This window comes from Plectropomus leopardus, chromosome 7 (genome assembly GCF_008729295.1).
Source record: "Plectropomus leopardus isolate mb chromosome 7, YSFRI_Pleo_2.0, whole genome shotgun sequence".
Classification (NCBI taxonomy): domain Eukaryota; kingdom Metazoa; phylum Chordata; class Actinopteri; order Perciformes; family Serranidae; genus Plectropomus; species Plectropomus leopardus.
In genome coordinates, this window is record NC_056469.1 from 22,767,334 (window position 1) to 22,786,825 (window position 19,492).

General features: G+C 40.3%; 2 protein-coding genes across 3 annotated transcripts in view; both read right to left on the bottom strand.

The window, feature by feature from the left end:
• The window catches only part of tmem145 (transmembrane protein 145), a 50,078-nt gene extending 44,409 nt beyond the window's left edge, over positions 1–5,669 (bottom strand). The window contains exon 1 of the mRNA XM_042490738.1: positions 5,150–5,669. Within this exon, the coding sequence (XP_042346672.1) occupies positions 5,150–5,260 (111 nt within the window). The 5' untranslated portion in view covers positions 5,261–5,669. The remainder of the gene's footprint in view (positions 1–5,149) is intronic.
• Positions 5,670–7,786: 2,117 nt separating this feature from the next.
• Positions 7,787–19,492, bottom strand: part of lipeb (lipase, hormone-sensitive b) — a 34,437-nt gene continuing 22,731 nt past the window's right edge. For both annotated transcript variants that reach the window (XM_042489155.1, XM_042489156.1), the window contains exons 10-13: positions 17,554–17,739; positions 14,614–14,795; positions 13,538–13,804; positions 7,787–12,004 (exon numbers count right to left, since the gene is read on the bottom strand). In XM_042489155.1, coding sequence (XP_042345089.1) covers positions 11,600–12,004; positions 13,538–13,804; positions 14,614–14,795; positions 17,554–17,739 — 1,040 coding nt within the window. In that variant the 3' untranslated portion in view covers positions 7,787–11,599. The remainder of the gene's footprint in view (positions 12,005–13,537; positions 13,805–14,613; positions 14,796–17,553; positions 17,740–19,492) is intronic.

The window sequence follows — 19,492 nt, forward strand, 5'->3', positions numbered from 1 at the left end:
AGAAGAAAAAAAATCAATGGATACAAACAAAAAGAACAAATCCTGGATACGAGTAAAAATAAGAGAAAATTTGTGCGTATATAGTGTCTTGCATGGGGCTCAGTGTCTTTAATTCTTCTGTACCTCTTCGCCAATCTAGTAAATGAGTTGCTGGATTAGCTAGCCCGCTGTGGCATTTTAGTAGCCACAGCTTATGGTTGAGCCCTGAATATTTTTTCTTAATTTTGTCAAACAGCAAAAAGTCTGTTGCCTGGTTGATTAACTGTCTTCATGCTGGTGCCTGTTACACGTGGACTTAATGTAGGCCACGATGTGGGCATATGTTTTCTGCTGATCACAAGCCAAGTTCATTTGGTCGTTCACTTTTCTCTACCTGACTGATGTGAAAAAGACAACAAAAAACTGCTGAGGCTTGGTAAAAAATATCCCTTATTTATGTTGACCACAAGTAAGGCCTGTAATTTTATCTATAGAAAATAAGCACATGTAAAAATTGCTATCACATTGGGCCTCATTCACTAATATATGCATAGAAATATTTTCAGTTTGTGCATAAAATAAGTGCACATGCAAAATTAGCATTTGATTCCTGACACATGCACACCGGTTGATCTTGTTCTCACCAAATTGAGTATGTAAGTGAACGAGAATCATTCTAAACTAACGACTCCCACAATTAGCAACCAGCATACTACCAGAAACCCATTTCTCTATATAAGGAAATTTGTTTGCCTTGAAGTTTATCAAGGAAAAACTGAATAGCTGCACATATCAAGGCCCTTAATATAAACATTGCAATGACGTGTTTTCCCAAATCCTTCTGCATTATTGCAAACTAAGGTTTGAAATCTGTAACAACAAATGTGTGCTGTCAAAATACAACCGAGCAACAACCCACTCCAACCCAAAATTTGACAGGAGCTCTGCTTTTGTGCTTTTGTGGAAGTTCAACATCTCTGTGGACACAGGGGAAACAGACTGCTGAAGGAGTTCAAGGTTTTTTATTTCTCTCCCAGAGAGTCCCAGCTGGATTCATATGCCGACCTTCCCCTGACCTTAAAGCCACTGCTGCTTCTCAAAGGGACATTTTATCGGTTCCTCCACACGCCATGAGCCACTAAAGCTAATTCTACACATCGACCAGGCCAAATAAAGCCTTTGACCAGTCTGCCGCACCGATGCCTCCGGATAACTTTACTTGTGTTTCTCTAAAATTCTCCAGCAACTCCACAGCTACCAACACTTCATCCCTCCCAGTGTGGTAAATTGCATTTGTCAATTTGCAGCTCTGCACAAACTCTGCCTTCAGCTCTGCAGACATTGACACAACCACAGCATCATGGGAGTGAAGCTGAGTGTTTTTGTGTGAGAGTGCCGGGGTGTATTCTGTGTGCGTGTTTATAAATCTGAGGGGGGGGGGGGGGTGGGGGGGGGGGTATAATGGGTGACCTTGGGGCAAAAATGCACGAGCAAGACTGATGATGTGTTAAAGTGTACACACGCGCACACACAATATCAATATGTCAAGGCAGGTGTTGCCTGATGTCATTCAGAGCGCGCTGTTGTTTTGCTTAGGTTGTCAAATGATCCCTGACGGTTTCAGAAGCACAAGGGTACGACGGGAAAAGCAATGACAAGGTTCAACAAGGAGTCTGAAAAGCAACAAATAAAGTGCATGCCTCCATGTTTAAACATCGCTTTGCTCTTGTTTACTCATTTTCCTTCTAATTTGTCTAAAAATGGAGAAAATAAAACATAATTACTTGTTAATCCATCAACAGATAATTCACCATAAAATGTTTCGTTAATCTTTTTTGAAGCAAAACTGCCAAAAGTCCACTGGCAGCAGCCTCTCAGACAGATCCATTTTTTGTTGCCTCTATGAAAGTAGACTGAATGTCTGGGTTTTTCGTAAATAGTTCGAAGCACAGTTCACTTCAAATTTTTCTCTATTTTCCGAAATTTAAAAAAAAATTGAACAATTAAAGAAAAAGAGAAAATTAAAGAAAAGTCATCAGATTAATCAGTAATGAAAATAATTGGTTGTAGCTTACAATTGCACTATAATCTTGTATTTGTGGCCTGCGATAAAGAAAAAAAGGTGGACTTCAAGTATATTTTTATCTATTGAAGGTTTCAGAAGCACAAGAGACGGTAAACCCAATGAGGAGGTTCAAGAAAGATTCTAAACAGTACGAAATAAATCGCTTGTCTCCATTTTTAAACATTTATTTACTGTTGTGTACTCATTTCTTCGTTCTAATCTGTCAAAAATGGAATAAATATTAAATAATTACTTGTTTAACCATTTAGTCAATTAATCCATAAACAGAAAATTCACTAGAAAATGTTCTGGTAATGTTTTTTGAAGCATAAACGCTAAAAGTCCAGTGGCAGCAGCCTCTCAGATAGATGGATTTTTGTTTGTTTGTTGCCTTTTATGAAAATAAACTGAATATCCTTAATTTTACTGTCTCATTTGGACAAAACAAGCAGTTCAAAGCACAGTTTACTTTATATTTTTCTCTATTTTCTGACATTTTATATACCGAATGATTAAATGATAAAGTAATCAGATTAATCGATAATGAAAATAATTGGTTGCAGTCTACAAATGCTGTAAAATCTCTTGTTTATGGCCTTACATAAGAAGACAAGTGAAACAAAAGTATATATATATATATATATATATATATATATATGTATATTTACTGCAGAGGACTGGAAAAGTAGGTGCCCTCTTTGTCACAAGCCAGAGAGTCATGCACACTAAAGCACACTCACACACACTCATACACCCTCACACACATTCACACACACTCACACACACACACATTTGGAAGTTGCCCAGTGAAACCTATTGCCGGCCACTGAGCAGCTCCACTGGAGCAGGTGCAGATTCAGCGCTGCGTTCAAGGGCATCTCAACCAGTGATGGATGGATGAGTGCTTTTGATTCGATTTATCCATTCAGATTCCCTTTCGTCATCGTGGGGATTCAAACCGGTGACTTCAGTCTCCCAGTTCATGGCGCTTCTTTGAGTCAGAGTTCAGGGAAGGTGAGCACAACAAGTCAGCCTGCTAGAGTGAGAATTAAAGCTGTTGGCTTAAACTGCCTGCTGTGCTGATAGATTACATTCTTAAGTTTTTGGGGGGAGCCAAGTAAGGTGATATGCAAGTAAGGTGATACAGTGGTACTAGGTAGCAAATTTCAATGCTTTTTTGCTGCCAAGACGCTTTTTGGCAGCGCATGAAAACCTGTGGTACATGAAGCACCTGAGTAGTCTATACACAATATTTATACCGTGTTTCAAAGGAGGGATATTTCTAAACATGCTCTTGCTTTACATTGTGACCTGAGCCGAGCTGTGTAACCGTATAATCCTTCCCCTGCTGATCATCCACTGGAGATAACAGCAGCTGAAGGTGCTCATGCTTGAGATGAAACAATTTGTTGACTAATCGATAACTTTGATCGATAAGTCACTGCTCGTTCTAGCTTCTCAAACGGGAACATTTGCAGCTTTTTCATGGTTTTTGTCATCGTGCACACGTCACCGCTCTGGGAAATTGTTTTGGTGTCCAACTCTTACATATGTTTGCTCACCCTTTGAAACCTGTGCGACATCAGATTCTTGTGTTATGTTCGGACGCTTTTCACAGGTGTTCAGCTTTTTCGATCTGAGCATCTGGTTTGATTCATTTTGAAAACACGGCTAAAAAGGCAACAAGCACCTTGGCAAGAGACGCTCCAAAAATTGCAAGAAATTACTAAAAGCTGACGAGAAAACTAACTTAACATCAGTTAAAAAGGAACCATGACAAAAAGACAGAAAGGAGAGAGCAAGAGTCAGGAGAAAGAAATTAGAAAATACTTATTTAATTATAATGAAAGTTAATTACATTTGCAGTTTTAGCCCCTTTTTGTAGCCATTTTGTTGTTTGTTTTTTGTTTGTTTGTTGTTGTTTTTTTCTTTTCTTTTGTTGTGTGCTTATTTTAAGATAATTTTCATGTAACTTTGTTTTAATTCCTTGCTAATTTTGGTAAATTTCTTGTGAAGGTTTTCATTGCCTTACATGTTTTTGAAAGATATTAAGCCTTTTGCTCAGGTTTCAAGGGGTTAACAGGTTGTTTTTTTTTACCCATGGTTAGAATCTAGAGACACAGCTGACCTCAAACATTGAAAGGTCATATGTGTCCTCTGTTGTGTCAGTGAGATAAATACTTCCACAGCACAGATTTGCAGAAATTCCAACAGAACAGACATAATATTCTTAACAATAAATTATTTGGACCAAAGCTTATAACAGCCAGTTTTGTCATAAAGGCTACTTTGTCTGGCCTGCCTTGTTGAACTCACATTAAAATGGGAGCCAGCTCTACTGTACTAATCATGTATGTCAAACTTGATCCACAAACTCGTGAGAATACAAACCAGAGCTGTGGAACAGCAGGTGGTAGCCTGCTGAATCACAAACAGCCCAGAGCTACAGTATCTGCTCAGCTGCACAGTTAACATTTTAACTCGCACATCTTGTCAGGGCAGCGATGATATCTATGCTGATCTGTCTGAAAACAGACTCCAAAAAAAAAAAAAAAAACACCCTCTCCATGCTGGACTGAGCCCAGTTTCTCAAGGATCACCACAAATCCAGCGCCGCGCGCCAGCAGCCATATGACGCACACCTGTAACGGCTCCTCTAATCACAAACAGAAACACCGCTGCTAATTTACATTTAACAACCGCAATAAAATCACGCGCGATTCAGCTTAAAGATGAACAATCACAACTGGAGACTCGACTGGTGGCCGCTGACTGGTGGGACTGGTGGGGCTACAGTGATGCCAAAGACCATCACAATGAGGGTAAAATATTGCGTTACGCCACAGATGACACGCACGCAGATGGCGCGCAATTGCAAGGCAGAATAGAGGTGAGTGTGCTTCATATGGCGGCAGTAAACACACATGCAAATGTCCGAGGCAACTTAGCGGTGAATTGGTGATAGCCTCTTCGTGTATCAGTCCACCACAGAGACACCTGCGTGCGGATACGCAGTCGAGTCCCTTCCCCACTCCCACTGTGGCGCTGTCATTGACGCAAGTGGCAACTAATTAAAGAGGTAAAGAAGAAAAAAACAGCGCTCACCTCTTTGGTGTTAACGATGCCTTTGACGTATTTCCCGAGGACTGAATCCACGAAGAAGACGCTGGACAGCACAGCCAGGCACAGGAGTCTCTCCCCGACCCTCACCTCCATCTTTCTCTCTCCCCGCTGCCGCTCGTCTGCTCTCCGGGCTCCCTGAAGCCTGTCTCTGCGCGGGGGCGCGCACGGAGCAACGGCTCGAGCACGGTGCGCGAGATAGGGAGAGAGAGTGCGCGTTCACGCTGGTCCCTTCAATGCATGTGGCCCTCTACAGCAGTCGACGCTGGATGGTGGCTGCTGGTGTGTGTGTGTGTGTGTGTGTGGCTGTTTGAGAGGAGAAGGGGGAGAAGGAGGAGGAGGAGGAGGGGGGGGGTTAGAGAGTGCGCGCTCCCGGTTCCGCTCGTGCTTTGAGAATGCGACACGTCCACACATTAAAAATGCTTTCGCTGATTGCAATCATGTTTTCATTAGAGGTCACACACCTCTAATGAAGTCGCACTGAGACAGACGATGCCTGGCCTCCTGCCTCAAATTATTGTTTCACTAATCAGCAGGATGTAGACCTATATCAACAGGATCCAATAGGCTGCATTACTGCTAAATTTAGCCCACATGTCAAAAAATGTTGCATCTTTAAAGTGTCTGCAACACTGTGTCCATGCAAAATAGCGTTAGTATATGTGGGCTGAATATAGTATAAAATAGCAGTCTTTTAGAAATGTGTAAAATACTAAAGTATTTTCCCTGCATTCAAATTTTACTTCAGTAGAAGTACAGAGATAACACCAAAATTTACTTTAAGTATGAAAATTTATGAAGAATTATGCAAAATGTCCGTTTTACATGTCGTTTTACATATTGGATTTTAGTTAAATTAATGTAACTGATTTATATACTGTTGGGCAGTTTAGCCATTTAAAAACCTGAGCAAATTGGCTTGATTTCTTTCAAAAACACGGTAAGGCAATGAGCAACTCAACAAGAAGTGACCCAAATATCAGCAAGAAATAAGTACAAAAACACCTACTGAAATTATTTTTTATATATATATTAAAAAAAAACAGGAAATTGCCTTTGTAATTGTAATTTTGTCTGTAACCTATTTTTTCAAGTCATTTTTTGTTGTCTCCTTCACAAGACATTTGATGCATTTTTTTTTTTTTTTTTTGCTGTTTTGAAAAAAAAATCAAATAATTTTTCTCATGTTTCAAAGGTTTAAATGCTTGCAAAAGGTGTCTGAATGCAGCACAAGAAAACGAATGCTGATCCAGGTTTCAAAGGGTTAATCTATACAAAAGCATCATATTTTATGAGATCATCATGTTTTGTATGTTTAATTTTTATCGGCAAACTATTGCTCTCAAAGTACAGCGCATAATTTGATTCACAAATGCAGCTGAATAGAAGTATGAAATATCATCAAAAACTGTAATTAAAGGCAAAAGTGGAAGAAAAACTGAGATGCCCTTCTTAAGAAAAAGTAGATATACCACTCTGATAATGCTCTTAAGGAGTAAAAGTCCTGAATTCAAAGCATTAGGGAAAAGTACATCAATATTATCAGCAAAATATACTTTAAGTATCAAAAGTAAGAACACTCATAATGCAGAGTGGCTCTTTAACAGGGTCAGGTTACTATAGAATACATCATTCTGTTTTTGACACTAGCAAATACATGTACAGTAAGAGCATTTAAATATCATCAATGTGTAGCCAATTTTAGATACTGTATACTACTGAGTACTTTAATAGTAAAGCACTGCATCATGTCATATTAACATATCATATGTTTTTATACGTAAAAAGTCTCCAGTAACTTAAAGTGCCACACAAGTACAAGAATAAGGTAGCATAGCATGTACTTCAAAATTGTACTTTAGTAAAATATTTGAATAAATATATGTAGTTACATTCCTTCACTGCTTAAAGGAATACTTGATCCACATAACCTATATAAGTTAGTTTCTCACATGCCTCCACAGAAAAAAAATATTGATTTATTTGATTTAACAACAGCAAAACTATATCAAAACACCAATTTACAAACTCTCACACAACTCGTGCAGTATAATCAAAGTGTCATTTATCCAGTCATATGCTCAGTACTTCCTAAACACATGTATTTTCACCAAATAATTACATAGCAAAAATGCATGTGTTCAGGAAACCCTGAGCATACAAACATACATTTCAGTGGAGGCATGTAAGAAAAGAAATGAGGTTTTCCTCACAAATTAAATGTAGCACAGCATGACTGATATACAGGTACAAATGGTCATTTTGTGTTTGAAATGTTCCTTTAAATAACTTGCATACTTTCCACATCTGTGGAGAGAAATGACAAATATATATATATATATATTGAGTTAACAGAGCTCCCTGCATCGTGCTTTTTTGGGGGGATGTGATCTGACGTTTAACAAAAGGTCAACCTTGTAATTGACATTTCCCCCAGTCATGACTTAATCACAATTTGGGTAACATTCAGTTAAATGCAATCTTAGCCACAATCATATACAAAACAAAATCAAGTCATCGAGATGCCAAGAAAACCAGATTGAATTATAATCTCTCTCTTTTAGTTAACCTTTAGTTTGATCAATGAAAAGGAAAAGGTTGATTCATGAACACGGCAGCAGGTTCATGGGAGAATATATTTATTTAGATAAAAATCAACAAAAGAAGAGCCAGCCTACTCGTGGCAGATCATACACAACTTTGTAGTATGAAACCTGCAAAGAAAATGCAGTCAAGTCAATCTGCAATCAATTTGATTAGCAAATCTGAAAGTAAAAATATCTACATGAATAATATAATGTTTAATATACATTCTTTTTTTTTTATTCACAGGTTTGCACTTGTGGTGTTTTGAATAAAATAAAATAAAAACAAGTAAACTTAAAACTACTTTGTTTCCAGTCTATGGCTTGTTTTTTTTTTTGTTTGTTTGTTTGTTTTTAAATACTACTCATATTCTACATCAGAATTACATTTTACAGTGCGGAGCAATTTGCATATGGAGTGCAGACAGGCTATGGCACTGACTAGCACCTGCATCTTCAATGATACCAGTTAACAGCAAACACTAAACAGCAAGAACTACACATCTCTTGTTAAGACTGTGGCTGCAGTCTTTGGTTGTGTTTTCAAACAATGCAGTTAGGATATACAACTGATTGATTTAATTAGTTTTTTTCATTAGGAAATATGTCTGAGGTGTGGTTGAGGTCAGTCACATCAACTCATTGATGCATTTGTAAAAGAATGAGGTTTCAAGGAGGTTTGAAACGAGTGTTGCGGTATATCACTTGGTATGCAAACAATGAAGATTCAAACACATTGCACAAATAAATCACAGCATGTCTGAGTGAGGAAACAAACACTGTGAAAAACAAATGATGCCATGCTGGTGTGTAGCTGCATAGCTTTACTGTAAGTGTTGAAGAAGTTAGCTCATGTTTGTAGCAGCGTTGCACTTTGCATTGCACTTCCAACAAAATCAGCCTGGGGTGAAGAAAATCTCCTGTGAGGAGAGCGTTTGAAGAGTAAAACTGCAAATGAATGCTGTACAACCTGGTAATTGAAACAAAAGACAAAAAAAGCAGCATTACACTAAACTACTACAAAAAGCTTGTACTCACAAAGACAATTATTAAAATTGGTCTGTTGGTCTCAACAAGTCGACGCTCTATAATGCAGCAACTCTGATTGACACAATATTGAGTCAGCATTTCTAAGCTGCACAAAGCACACAGCCGTCAAACCATGCAAACCAGCAAAACCATGAAAGAAATGTCAGTAATTGGGCAAACTAAAAAAGGTAACACTGCAAACATATTTGTCCAAAACACCACATGGTCTCTCTGGTACGTCACATGCAGTCAGGTTAGCCTGAAGCATGAGTGGTCATCGAGGTTAAGAGGCATACAGAGGTCAATAAACAGAAAGTGGGTGAATTTGACACATTTTTTTAAAAGTCCTCTAGTAGTTCACATCCTTTGTACAACAAAGTGCTAATGGCTGATCAACCCGGCTGCTAGGCGCCGTAGGCAGCGGCGTCAGGATTGATGAAGTCGATGTAGTACACACCACAGACAGAAAATGTTGCCCCATAGTGGCTTGAGGTTGCTCCCAATGACAGATGATAAATACTATGAATAGTCTCTTGACGGTAAAGTGCCATTCCTGCCTTTATGCAAACACGACACAAACAAAGAGGACACGCTCGCATGTGAGCTCATGTTTCTCACACTCCACAGGGAGTCATCACGTGTATGTGCACATGCAAACTCAACTTGAGCTGCACGTATAGGCACCAAGCAAAAAAAAAAAAAACACAAAACAGTGACATGTATAAAAGCTTAAAATACACTTGCATGGATCGACAAAGTACTGCAAAAGTGCAGAGTGAGCATAAACAGCGGCCAGTAAAGCAAGTACAAACTTCAGCCCAGTATCTCCGTGAGGATGAGTGTATGACTTTCTTCCTCTTCACGGCCCTGGTTCTCTCCATCAATCTGACTAAAAATATTGCAGTAAGTACTCCGAGCTGACAGAACTGAGCATGGTCTAATCCTGTAGCATGACTTTGCTGCTGAAAATCCTGCTCTTCTACAGGGGGAAGGATTTTGCACTCGGAGCTTCGACTAAATCCTATTCATCAAACAGCATCCCTCTCTACAGACCTGGCAACCCCTCGCCCTGTTACCAGGCAAGGGCAGGACAGTGCCAGCATTGTTGGCATCTATATTTAGTTGGACCTGATAGAGGGACTGACCCTCCGAAGGACATTTTTGTGTACTTCAAAGTGCTTCGGCGGCAGTGCGCTCAGAGGAGCGCCCACAGGTTATCGAAAACAAAGTCAACCTCGAATGTGATGTTGGGGAGCAAATACATCTGCTCCACCAGCCACTTTTAGCTGGCCAAATACAAGTTTAGTGATTTTTACACAGCGCTCCTCCTGCAATCTATTTTGTTGGTCAGAGTCCTCGACTTTTGCCTAAAAGCCTCTGATTTGTAGAAACAGATTGTCAGGCAGGAAATCCCCTGACTCAAGAGAAGTGGTATTTTGACACGCTGCATACTGTGCAGAGGAGTAGTGACTGATAACGCCTGGTCTGGAACTGGAACAACCTGAGAGGAAATCAGTGCAGTGGAGTTTAAAATGTGTATTGATAGCTGAGGGCTTTTTGCTGCCCTTTTCTTTCTTACTCCAGTTCTGCAGAGGGAGAAATGTCCAGCAACTTTCTACTAGAAATTAACATTTCGCCTCCTTCTGACATCTGAGAGCTTGTTCAAGTTTTTAAAGTGAATGCTTGTCTTCAGAAAACGATGCATCTCCACTTATGTCACTGCAGCAAAGAATACAATGCGATCTTTGCATTAGTAATAACAGCACTACAGGCAGCATCTAGATAGGGCGCTGTGTCCCTGTGTAATATTCTACATTTGCCCCGTCCTATCGGTCCGCATTACTGAGAGGAGGACATGAGTTTAATTGGAAAGGCCGGGGTTGTCGGAGCAGCTGTGCCAAAGAAGCAGAGGTAAATATTGAGCACATTCAAAAATGTGGAATAAACAGCATAAGATTACAATAAACAAATATGGAGTACAAATCAACAAACAAACCTGTAATGATTCAAAGATTAAAATACAGCAAAAATATATAAATAACATAAGTAATACTACTGCATAGGGTTGATAATATGATTAAAAACTGCGACAGAATCTCATGAAACAAGTCAATTCATCCAGTTTAGAGCCTTTCAGTCTGTTCCGTTTTAGCGTCGTAATTCTATTTGGGAGAGAGTCAACAGAGTTACTACCCACAAAGTGAGCTGTATTGACTGCCAAACTGGCGTAATGGAGAACACAATGTGGAGTTATTAAGTGTGATTTAGAGTGGCTCCCTAAAGGACAAGTGGCCATTTTGATGCGGATGACTCTATACAGAAGCATATAGTGTTCCTACCGCGATCTGATTAGGGCCTCAAATGACTGCCTTGGCCGAGATGAATCACCCATTCAGGCCTCGTCTTAAGTATCCTCTGCGCTGCTTTATGTCCGAGCCTCAGCTGCCCAACGGCAACTTAAGTATGTGTGCTGCATGTGTGGGTGAGTGCAGAGTCTTTGATCTAAGTAGCTGGTAAATTAACATTTTTATTCTAAAACATGACAGTCTCTTGTGGGTGTGTTGTGTTCGTTTTGTCTGCCGGCTTCGCGTTGGTGCACAACGGTGCAGAGGAAGTTGTATTCTACTGCGCCTCCTCGATTTTTTTTTTTTTTTTTTGTCTCCCAAAAACTGGGCAATCACTTAAGACTACCACCCTTCTGTTTTCTTTAGGATGCTTTCTCTCTCCCTTTTAGGCATTGCACTGCTTAAATTAGTTTGACTTTCATTTACTCTGTCTCCCTTCACTCCTCGGGGTGAACTGCAGTCCTTTCTAACCTTATTTAAGACCCAACACCACCAGCGTCGGGGCTGTTCTGGGCTGCCACAGAAACTAAGCCCTCCCCATCAACAATCTTAGTTCCCCTCCCAATAGCTAGCTCCCCTTCCTCAATGGGGCCGACAAAGAGAGAACCGGCTTCCCCAGAAGAGGCCGACACACCCCTATCGGTCCGTTCCAGCTTGCGGTGCTTGCGTGGCTCCGGGGGTGTGTCCTTCTGGGTGAAGACGGCACGAATTCTCTCCACGCAGACGTTGGCAGCCTCCCTCGTCTCCCTGGAGAGCTGCGATAGGCTGAGGAAGCCGTGGGGGAGGTCGTCCACCACGCACAGAGTGACAGGCTGGTCTATGTTCCTCAAACGCTTGGCAAACATCACAGAGTCATCCAGCATGGGATCTAACGCACAAGCCTAAAAGAGAGAGAGAGAGAGAGAGAGAGAGAGAGAGAGAGAGAGAGAGAGAGAGAGAGAGAGAGAAGAAGAAGAAGCGAGAGGGAGGGGAAGGGGAGGGAAATGGTGAAAAGCAAATTAGGATTCCCTTCAGACATGTCAAGAATCTTAATTAAGGGATGAAGAAAAAGGAAGCCAAGCATCCCAGTCTCTTTTGTCCCTGCTTTCTTTACATTCTCGCTGACTCACTCGAGCCACTTTAAAGTCAGCACCAATTTCTTCATTTTCATATTAACACCCTTCTCACATGAGAGAGCAGGCTTCAACCTCCCCATCGCTCCCATCACACTCTGTCTCACTCCGACACAACAATGTGGGCAGTGCACAGTCCTCAGTGAACTATCTCTATCGCTTAACACTTTTGCCTTGTTTTACCTCTCTGACCTCATTTCTGCTCCTTCGTTCTCTCCACCATCATAAACAAATAATCCAGATCCTGGAAACACATAAGCAACCAGCTTTCTCTTAGAGGGTCATACATGCAAACAAATGTTGACAGTTGCAAGGACTCACCTTTAATGCACTGATTGACAGCTTGGCACTAGGTGTATTTAACTCAGGGTGTCTACAGGTATCAGACACTTGAATTTGATGCTTTTAAAGACTTTTTCAAGATATTTTTAACCAAATTTAAGACTGATTTGAGGAGAAATCATTTCTTTCTTATTCAAGCCTTGCAGGTGCAGTAAGTGTTAAGCAGTATACTGCGGTGCCATACAGAGGCAGGTTTTATGTAGAAATCTGGTTATTAGAGTCAGTTAAGCTATTTATATTTTCCAAGCGGTAAGTGCAAATATTAAGTATAAAATATGGGTAAAGAGAGAATAAGGTTCAGTGGTGGGTTTAAAGATTTGAGAAGAAATGTTGACTTTTACGCAGAAGAGTTTGACTCACAAAAAGAAATTAAAGGATGGATGAATGGAATTACACAAAATGTGTGTCAAGACCTTACAATTTGAAATTTAAGACTAGTTAATGACATCCAGCCTTCCCATATATTTTCAAATATAAATTAAACATAAAATTTCAAAACTTTTCCATAACCTTTCAAGGACCAATAATAATTTTATTTTCCCGACCCTTCTTGCACACCGGGAGTGCGGGAATGCGCAGAGAAAATGAAGATATTAGAGCTAGGTTCATCAGCCACAGAAATTAAATTTGACGTTATGTTACATTACGTGAGGCTACTACTACTGTTACTATTTCATTAAACACAATAAAATGCCATGACATTTCCAAAATCTTCAATTTCTTTTGCAAATTCAATGACTTTTCCAGGCATGGAAATTTGTGAATGTGAAAATCCATTACTTTTCCAGGTTTGCCATGACCGTGGGAACCGTGGACATCTAAGGGTCTAATATAAATTCAGTTAAATTTAAGACATTTTTGCAACTTTTGTTAGGACCTGCAGAGACCCTGATGTAACTGTATAAACACCCTTCTTCCTACATCATCCTGTCAATCAATCCAACTGCTCTTCCCTCTTACCACTATATGCACAGGAGGCAGCCCTTTCAGCATGCTATCAGGAGCCAGCAGAGGAGAGCAGAACGGATCCTTGACCACGGGAGAGCTCTGTAGCCTCATCTCAGACAGCTGCTCCGAGCGCAGCGGCTCAAACCCCAGGGGAAACTCCCGAGGGTGCTCCAGCTCCGATCCCTCCTCTCCAGCAGGGGGTGGTATGGCCACTGAAGACAGGTCGCTGGACATGAAGTGATCTCCATCCTTGGAGAGGAAGAAATTCACATCCTCTGGCTACATAAAAGAGATAAGAAATAATTCAGATGAGGCTAGACAGCACTGAGTCGAGGGAGAGGGTAATGTCAAGGAAATAAGAGGAACGGCATAAAATATTACACAGGCAAACTTGATTACAAACACACACACAGCACTTTGTCCTTGTGAAAATCTTCTAAAAACCTTGGCTCAGTGCCTGAGACTCTTGGCTGAACAAACCCCATTTCAAGGAGGAAAAGCATATTTAAAATCTTGCGTCACCCCTGCTCGCTATTTTTCCCAAGCCAACCACTAATCCATGCTGCCTGTGTGAAAAGACATGCGAGGATAATCTGCAATACCTCGCCGGTACGCGCGTAACCAAAAAGTTTTGATATTCTGTCAGCATTTTATAGCCAAATCTATTTATGAGGCATGGGTAACATAATCTGAGCTGAGTTCATCGAGATGAAACACGCACATCGCTGCAGGGTGTAGAGCATTGTATGATAGAGGGCCAAAATATCTCCATGCTGATGAACAGCCTCTTATAAAGGCTGCAGCTGTATGCTAAATCATTTTAATGCAAGCTGTATGAAAGCAGAGATAACCTGATCACAGGTGGGAGGCTGCTGTGATTTCTCTTCACTGCAGTGGTGCAATAATTATCATCAAAATACAGACGCTTCCATCATTACAGGTTAAATTCCCCCAACAATCCCCTCTATCAGCCAAGTGTTCTTTTAAGCAGCCGCCCTTAGCCATTTAATGCTGTTAACTTCTTCTGGATAAGAGCATCAGCTGAGAGCATGATAATCTCAATGTAAACATGTTCAAGCGTGACGTACAGTGCGCTCAGACAGCAGCGGCGCACTGTGAGAAGTGGAATTGTTGTGGGACCCCAAGTCCTGACAAGTCTGGCTCTTCACAGATAATTTCCTGGATGGGAACTGTGAGGTCTCTGAGGCTACAGGGGGGTCAGCGTGTGGAGAAGAGATGGACGCCTCCGAGATGCTCTTCCTCACTGTGTCTAAGAGACAAAATGAGAAGGGGGGGGGGGGCAGAGTGAAAAATGAGACATTCGGCAAAGCCAAATCAAAATGTTTGAGACAAACACATGAAGGAAATTCAAATGGAGGATAATTATGAGATTTTTTTCTCACACTAGAAATAGTGGTTTAAATTGGCCCAAAACCCTCAAATGAATATTGTGGTGCACAAATTTGCAACCATACTCAGATATACCCTAAATTAAAAACCTTTAGGTAAAAGTTCACCAAAATCTCACAAAAGATCCAAAGGTGGTACTACTTGGAGTAATACCAGAGGGCATCGATTGAAGACCAAAAACTCTCTTTTAAAAAATATTGCTAACAACCGCAGTTAAAGGCATTACAATTACATGGTAAAAACCAGACCCCCAAACAATTAATTAATGGACTAAAAAGGTATGGGAACCATACCAGGTGGACTAAATAACAAAATGATACGTTTATGAAAAGGTGGAGCCCCTGTTATGGCTATATTCACACAGTAAAGTAATCTAATTCCTTCAGCAACCTGAATCATACATGTAACTCATCTTATCTCCTTATGCATGTGCACACAAACACTCATACCACACACAACTCCTCTGACCCCTACCCCCCATCCACACTTTTTTGGCCTTTTTTTCCATTTTCTTGTATAAATATTTGTTCTTTTTTTTCTATTTTGTACCTCTGTTCTACTCTAACCATTACGATAAAAAATTCAAGGTTAAGTGTAATGGTGTGAGGACCCTCTTAAATCTGAAGGGGTTATTAATAAAAAAAAATGGAAAAAAAGGCCAAAAAAGTGTGGATGGGGGGTAGGGGTCAGAGGAGTTGTGTGTGGTATGAGATTATTATTATTATTATCTCAAATTAGGGATATATATTGGCAGAAATTGAATACAATATAGTAAGTTTCCTTTAAGGTATTATCACCTTAAAATGAACTGTTTATATCTACAGTATATAGGGAGCGGATCCTTGTCTATGGAATCCACCATGTTGCACAATAATGTTGCTTTACAATAGAGAGGAAACAACCAGTGGCTCCAGAAAGGGCTATTCATGTTTTTGCATCGGCCACCGTTTTTAGCAGCCCCTCAATGACAAGCAGCGTTGGAACAACACTGATTTCTTTAACGTGAAACTGCTTTATTCAGTATTTTACCAGTTTAAATCACTGGGAGCATTTGTTTTGGAGAGGAGGACACCCTTGTGAACATTGGGGCTCATGGTAAAAACCTCCTGAATGTCTGGATCAGAAATAAGGTGAGCACACATTAAGTTATCTGAAAAAAGGTAAGCTCACAATAGCAGGTGCTGGGTGAACAGCATCAGAGAAACATTGATTTTTAACATGAGTTTGAACATAACTGCCTTGCACCGTTTTTTCTGGTTCGGAGAGGAAGAGATCTCTGAGGATAATTCAGCTTCTGCTAAAAATCTTCTGAACAGTGGACACTGAAGGAATTCTAACAGGGGGAAGTTTCAACTGATTGTAATCTGCTGTCCTCACTGCTAAATGCTGCTAAATCCTGGTAAACCTTACACACTGCTCCTTTAGATTGTATTCTGTTTTTACTAATTTATCTACGAACCATATCAATATAGCTAAAACAAAAAAAAATGTAGATAAAATTGTGATTATGATTATATAAGTATCTGAAAGCGAAACAAAAACTAAGTTAATAAAATGTGTGAGACAGTCAAAAAAATAAGTCTATGAAAAAATAACCTTTAACCACATAAGCTACAGTATATGGTGTGTAGAGGATAAAAGAGGCCACTCAAATTTACTTGGGGTCAATAGCAGCTGGAGGACACAGAGGAAAAAGTACACAAATAGTAGTACACAATCACTTAAAACTTATTCTCCCGTTTCCACTTATCATATGTCCTCTGGTTGACAGCCAACAGTTAAAAGCCTAAAATGCTAATTGGGATATATCAGGAAGAAGAGAGGAGAAGTGGGTGGAGGAAATTCAAATAGTGCTGTCATGGTGATATCATTCCCCCGCCCCAGCCGTCAAAACACAGCTGTAAGAGTCGTCATGGCTGGTCTCTCCACAAAGAAAGCGCCACCGATCTCCCATCTCTTTAATAATGAACCATCTCAGCACCATGATGGCCTTTTAATAATGTACACCCACCAATGACATTCTCATTAGTTTGGGCTTGCAGCTGTGGGGGTGTCACCTGGCTAAGGGGACACCGGGGAAATTACGATTCGCCACCAGATTTACGGTGGCTACAATTAACAATTACTGTCGAAGCTCGGCTGCTCCAAAGAGGTGAATTGATATGAATGGGCTACGGGAGTGTTACGCAACAAGGTGGGATAAAGTGATAATTGGTTAGCTGAATGCTGAATAATGGGGATCCATGTCAATAACCTCCTCCATATGGGCTGTAAATGAATTTTGGGGCAGTTGATGTTGTGCTCATAACACTTAAATTGGCTTAATGAAGACTATGAAAACGTGGGCGGTGTACACACACACACACACACACACACACACACACACACACACACACACACACACACACACACACACACACACACATTAAGCTCTGATCTGAGCTTTCAGCAGATAGATGATCAAAGACATGAGCAGATTGCATCTATAAAAAACTCTGAACACAGTAGCTGCCAAGCAAAAACACATTTGTGCCACCCACATCTTGTCTAATGTTCCCACCTGACTGCACATGCACGCACAAACACACGCATACACACAGACACAGTCGGCGGTATACCAGTGGCTGCTGGTGGCGCCTCTGCAGCTGTGCTCGGGGAGGCCGAGGCTCTGTTGGAATCCAGCAGAGAGTGGATCCAGTTGGAGGCTCCCTGTCGGAAATCTCTGAGCAGCAGAGCCGTGTCTCTCCTCACAAGGCTCAGCGTGCTCACTCTCTCTACCTGCGTCTCTGTCTGCGGCTCATTGCCTGGAGAAGATAACACGGAGTAAGGTTTAGCGAGAGAAGATAGATGTTAAAAAGAGATGAAAGTGTTTTTGTTATTCTTCAATCAGCATGAATGAGTAACAGAAGAGAAGATGGGAAAGCAATAATAGGAAAGGTATAATAGTAAAAAAAAAAAAAAAGAAAAGAAAAGCACTGACAGAGTGGGTTCAATACTGCAATACAGCAATTTGTATTATAGGCAGCAATACATAGTGAAGACAGAGGGACTGAATAGAAAATGATTAGTGTTTTAGTTCAGTTATTGAAAGGCGACAGGATAAACAATATCTCTGTGTCAGAATTTGGCATAGTTGGCCAATTACTACAGTCCTCCTTTTCTAGTGAGACAACAATTTATCAGAGGACTCGTAGGAGTTTCTCCTGCTTTTTACTGCATTAATGACAACACATGAAAAACAATCTATATGCTAATAAGCTGAGATGTTAGTGCAGATTTTTCAGATACAATACAACACGACGAGAATAAAATCCATAAAGATTTATGATTACAATTTTTATGTTATACACATTGTGTATTACATAAGGAATTGAGACAAAGGTGAGATCCAGACAAGAGCAAAACAGTTTTATGATTAATATGATGATTATTCCTGTTCTGAAACAAAAAGATGGGGAGTGTCAACAGTTGAACTGACATAAAATCCCTTTCAATTTTGCTCATCAATCAAAATTGTCAAAACTGCTTGCTTTTTCCTATCATAAACTGAAAACTGATACTTTGTGTTTGAGCTGCAGGTCACACTTGGTGAGTAATTTAAAGACATCACTTTGGGGCGTTTCTAATAGAGTAACTTTTTTAAAAAACTAATGGCTCAGAAGAGAATAATATAAATAATGAAAGCAAATGCTCCAGCCCTGCAAAAAAAAACCAAACACATCAACTTACAGGGATAGGTAGTGTTTTTTTTAAGTAATAACTTGTATGAGGTATTTATCTATTCTCTAGTCAGTGTATTACCTACAATAGATGGCAGTCAGCACGCCCCCACTTTGGAAAAGCAGTTGGATGTATCGCCAAGGAAGCTAAGCTATGTACTGCTGTGGACGGGGGTTAGCAACCAAACACATTTAAGCCACTTTAAAAGGTCTACCTAAAAAATCAACACCAGATTCAGCGGACTCAATATTAAGACCATTTTCACTGCTTTTTCTTGCTGTCAGACAGCCCTTTCTTTTGGCGCTGCATTTTCTCAACTTTTCAATTTTCATTAGCTGTTTGAGTCAGAGAGCTTTTTTGCACAATCCAGCTGACACAAACTTTACTCTTTACTCGCGCTTGTGTTTTTGTGTGCGTTTCAAGCAGAAATAAAAACAGTTTTGGCAAGCTGCCCTGAATATAGACATCAACACTGCACCCATAAGAGTGATAGAAGTCGGCGTTTGTCAGACCATGTAAAGCCACCGCTATGTAAGTGAGAGAGACACTTGCTGAAGAGGACATTACCTAATCATCAGTAAAGTGTGAAGCGCTGGCATCCTCTGATTCATCTCTTTTTTGGCCTCCAGTTTCCTCTCTTCTTGTTCTGTATTCTCTGGTTCATGAATGCGCCCTTTTGTCTCACAGTAAACAGCATTTCATTGTTGCTGTCATTAATCACTTCAATTCATTTAATTTAATTGTTACTGGCATAATCACTCATATAATTTTCATGTATTATTTGTTGTTTCCTCCATAAACTGCTGAAAGTCTGACCCATAGAGCTGACTTGTGGGG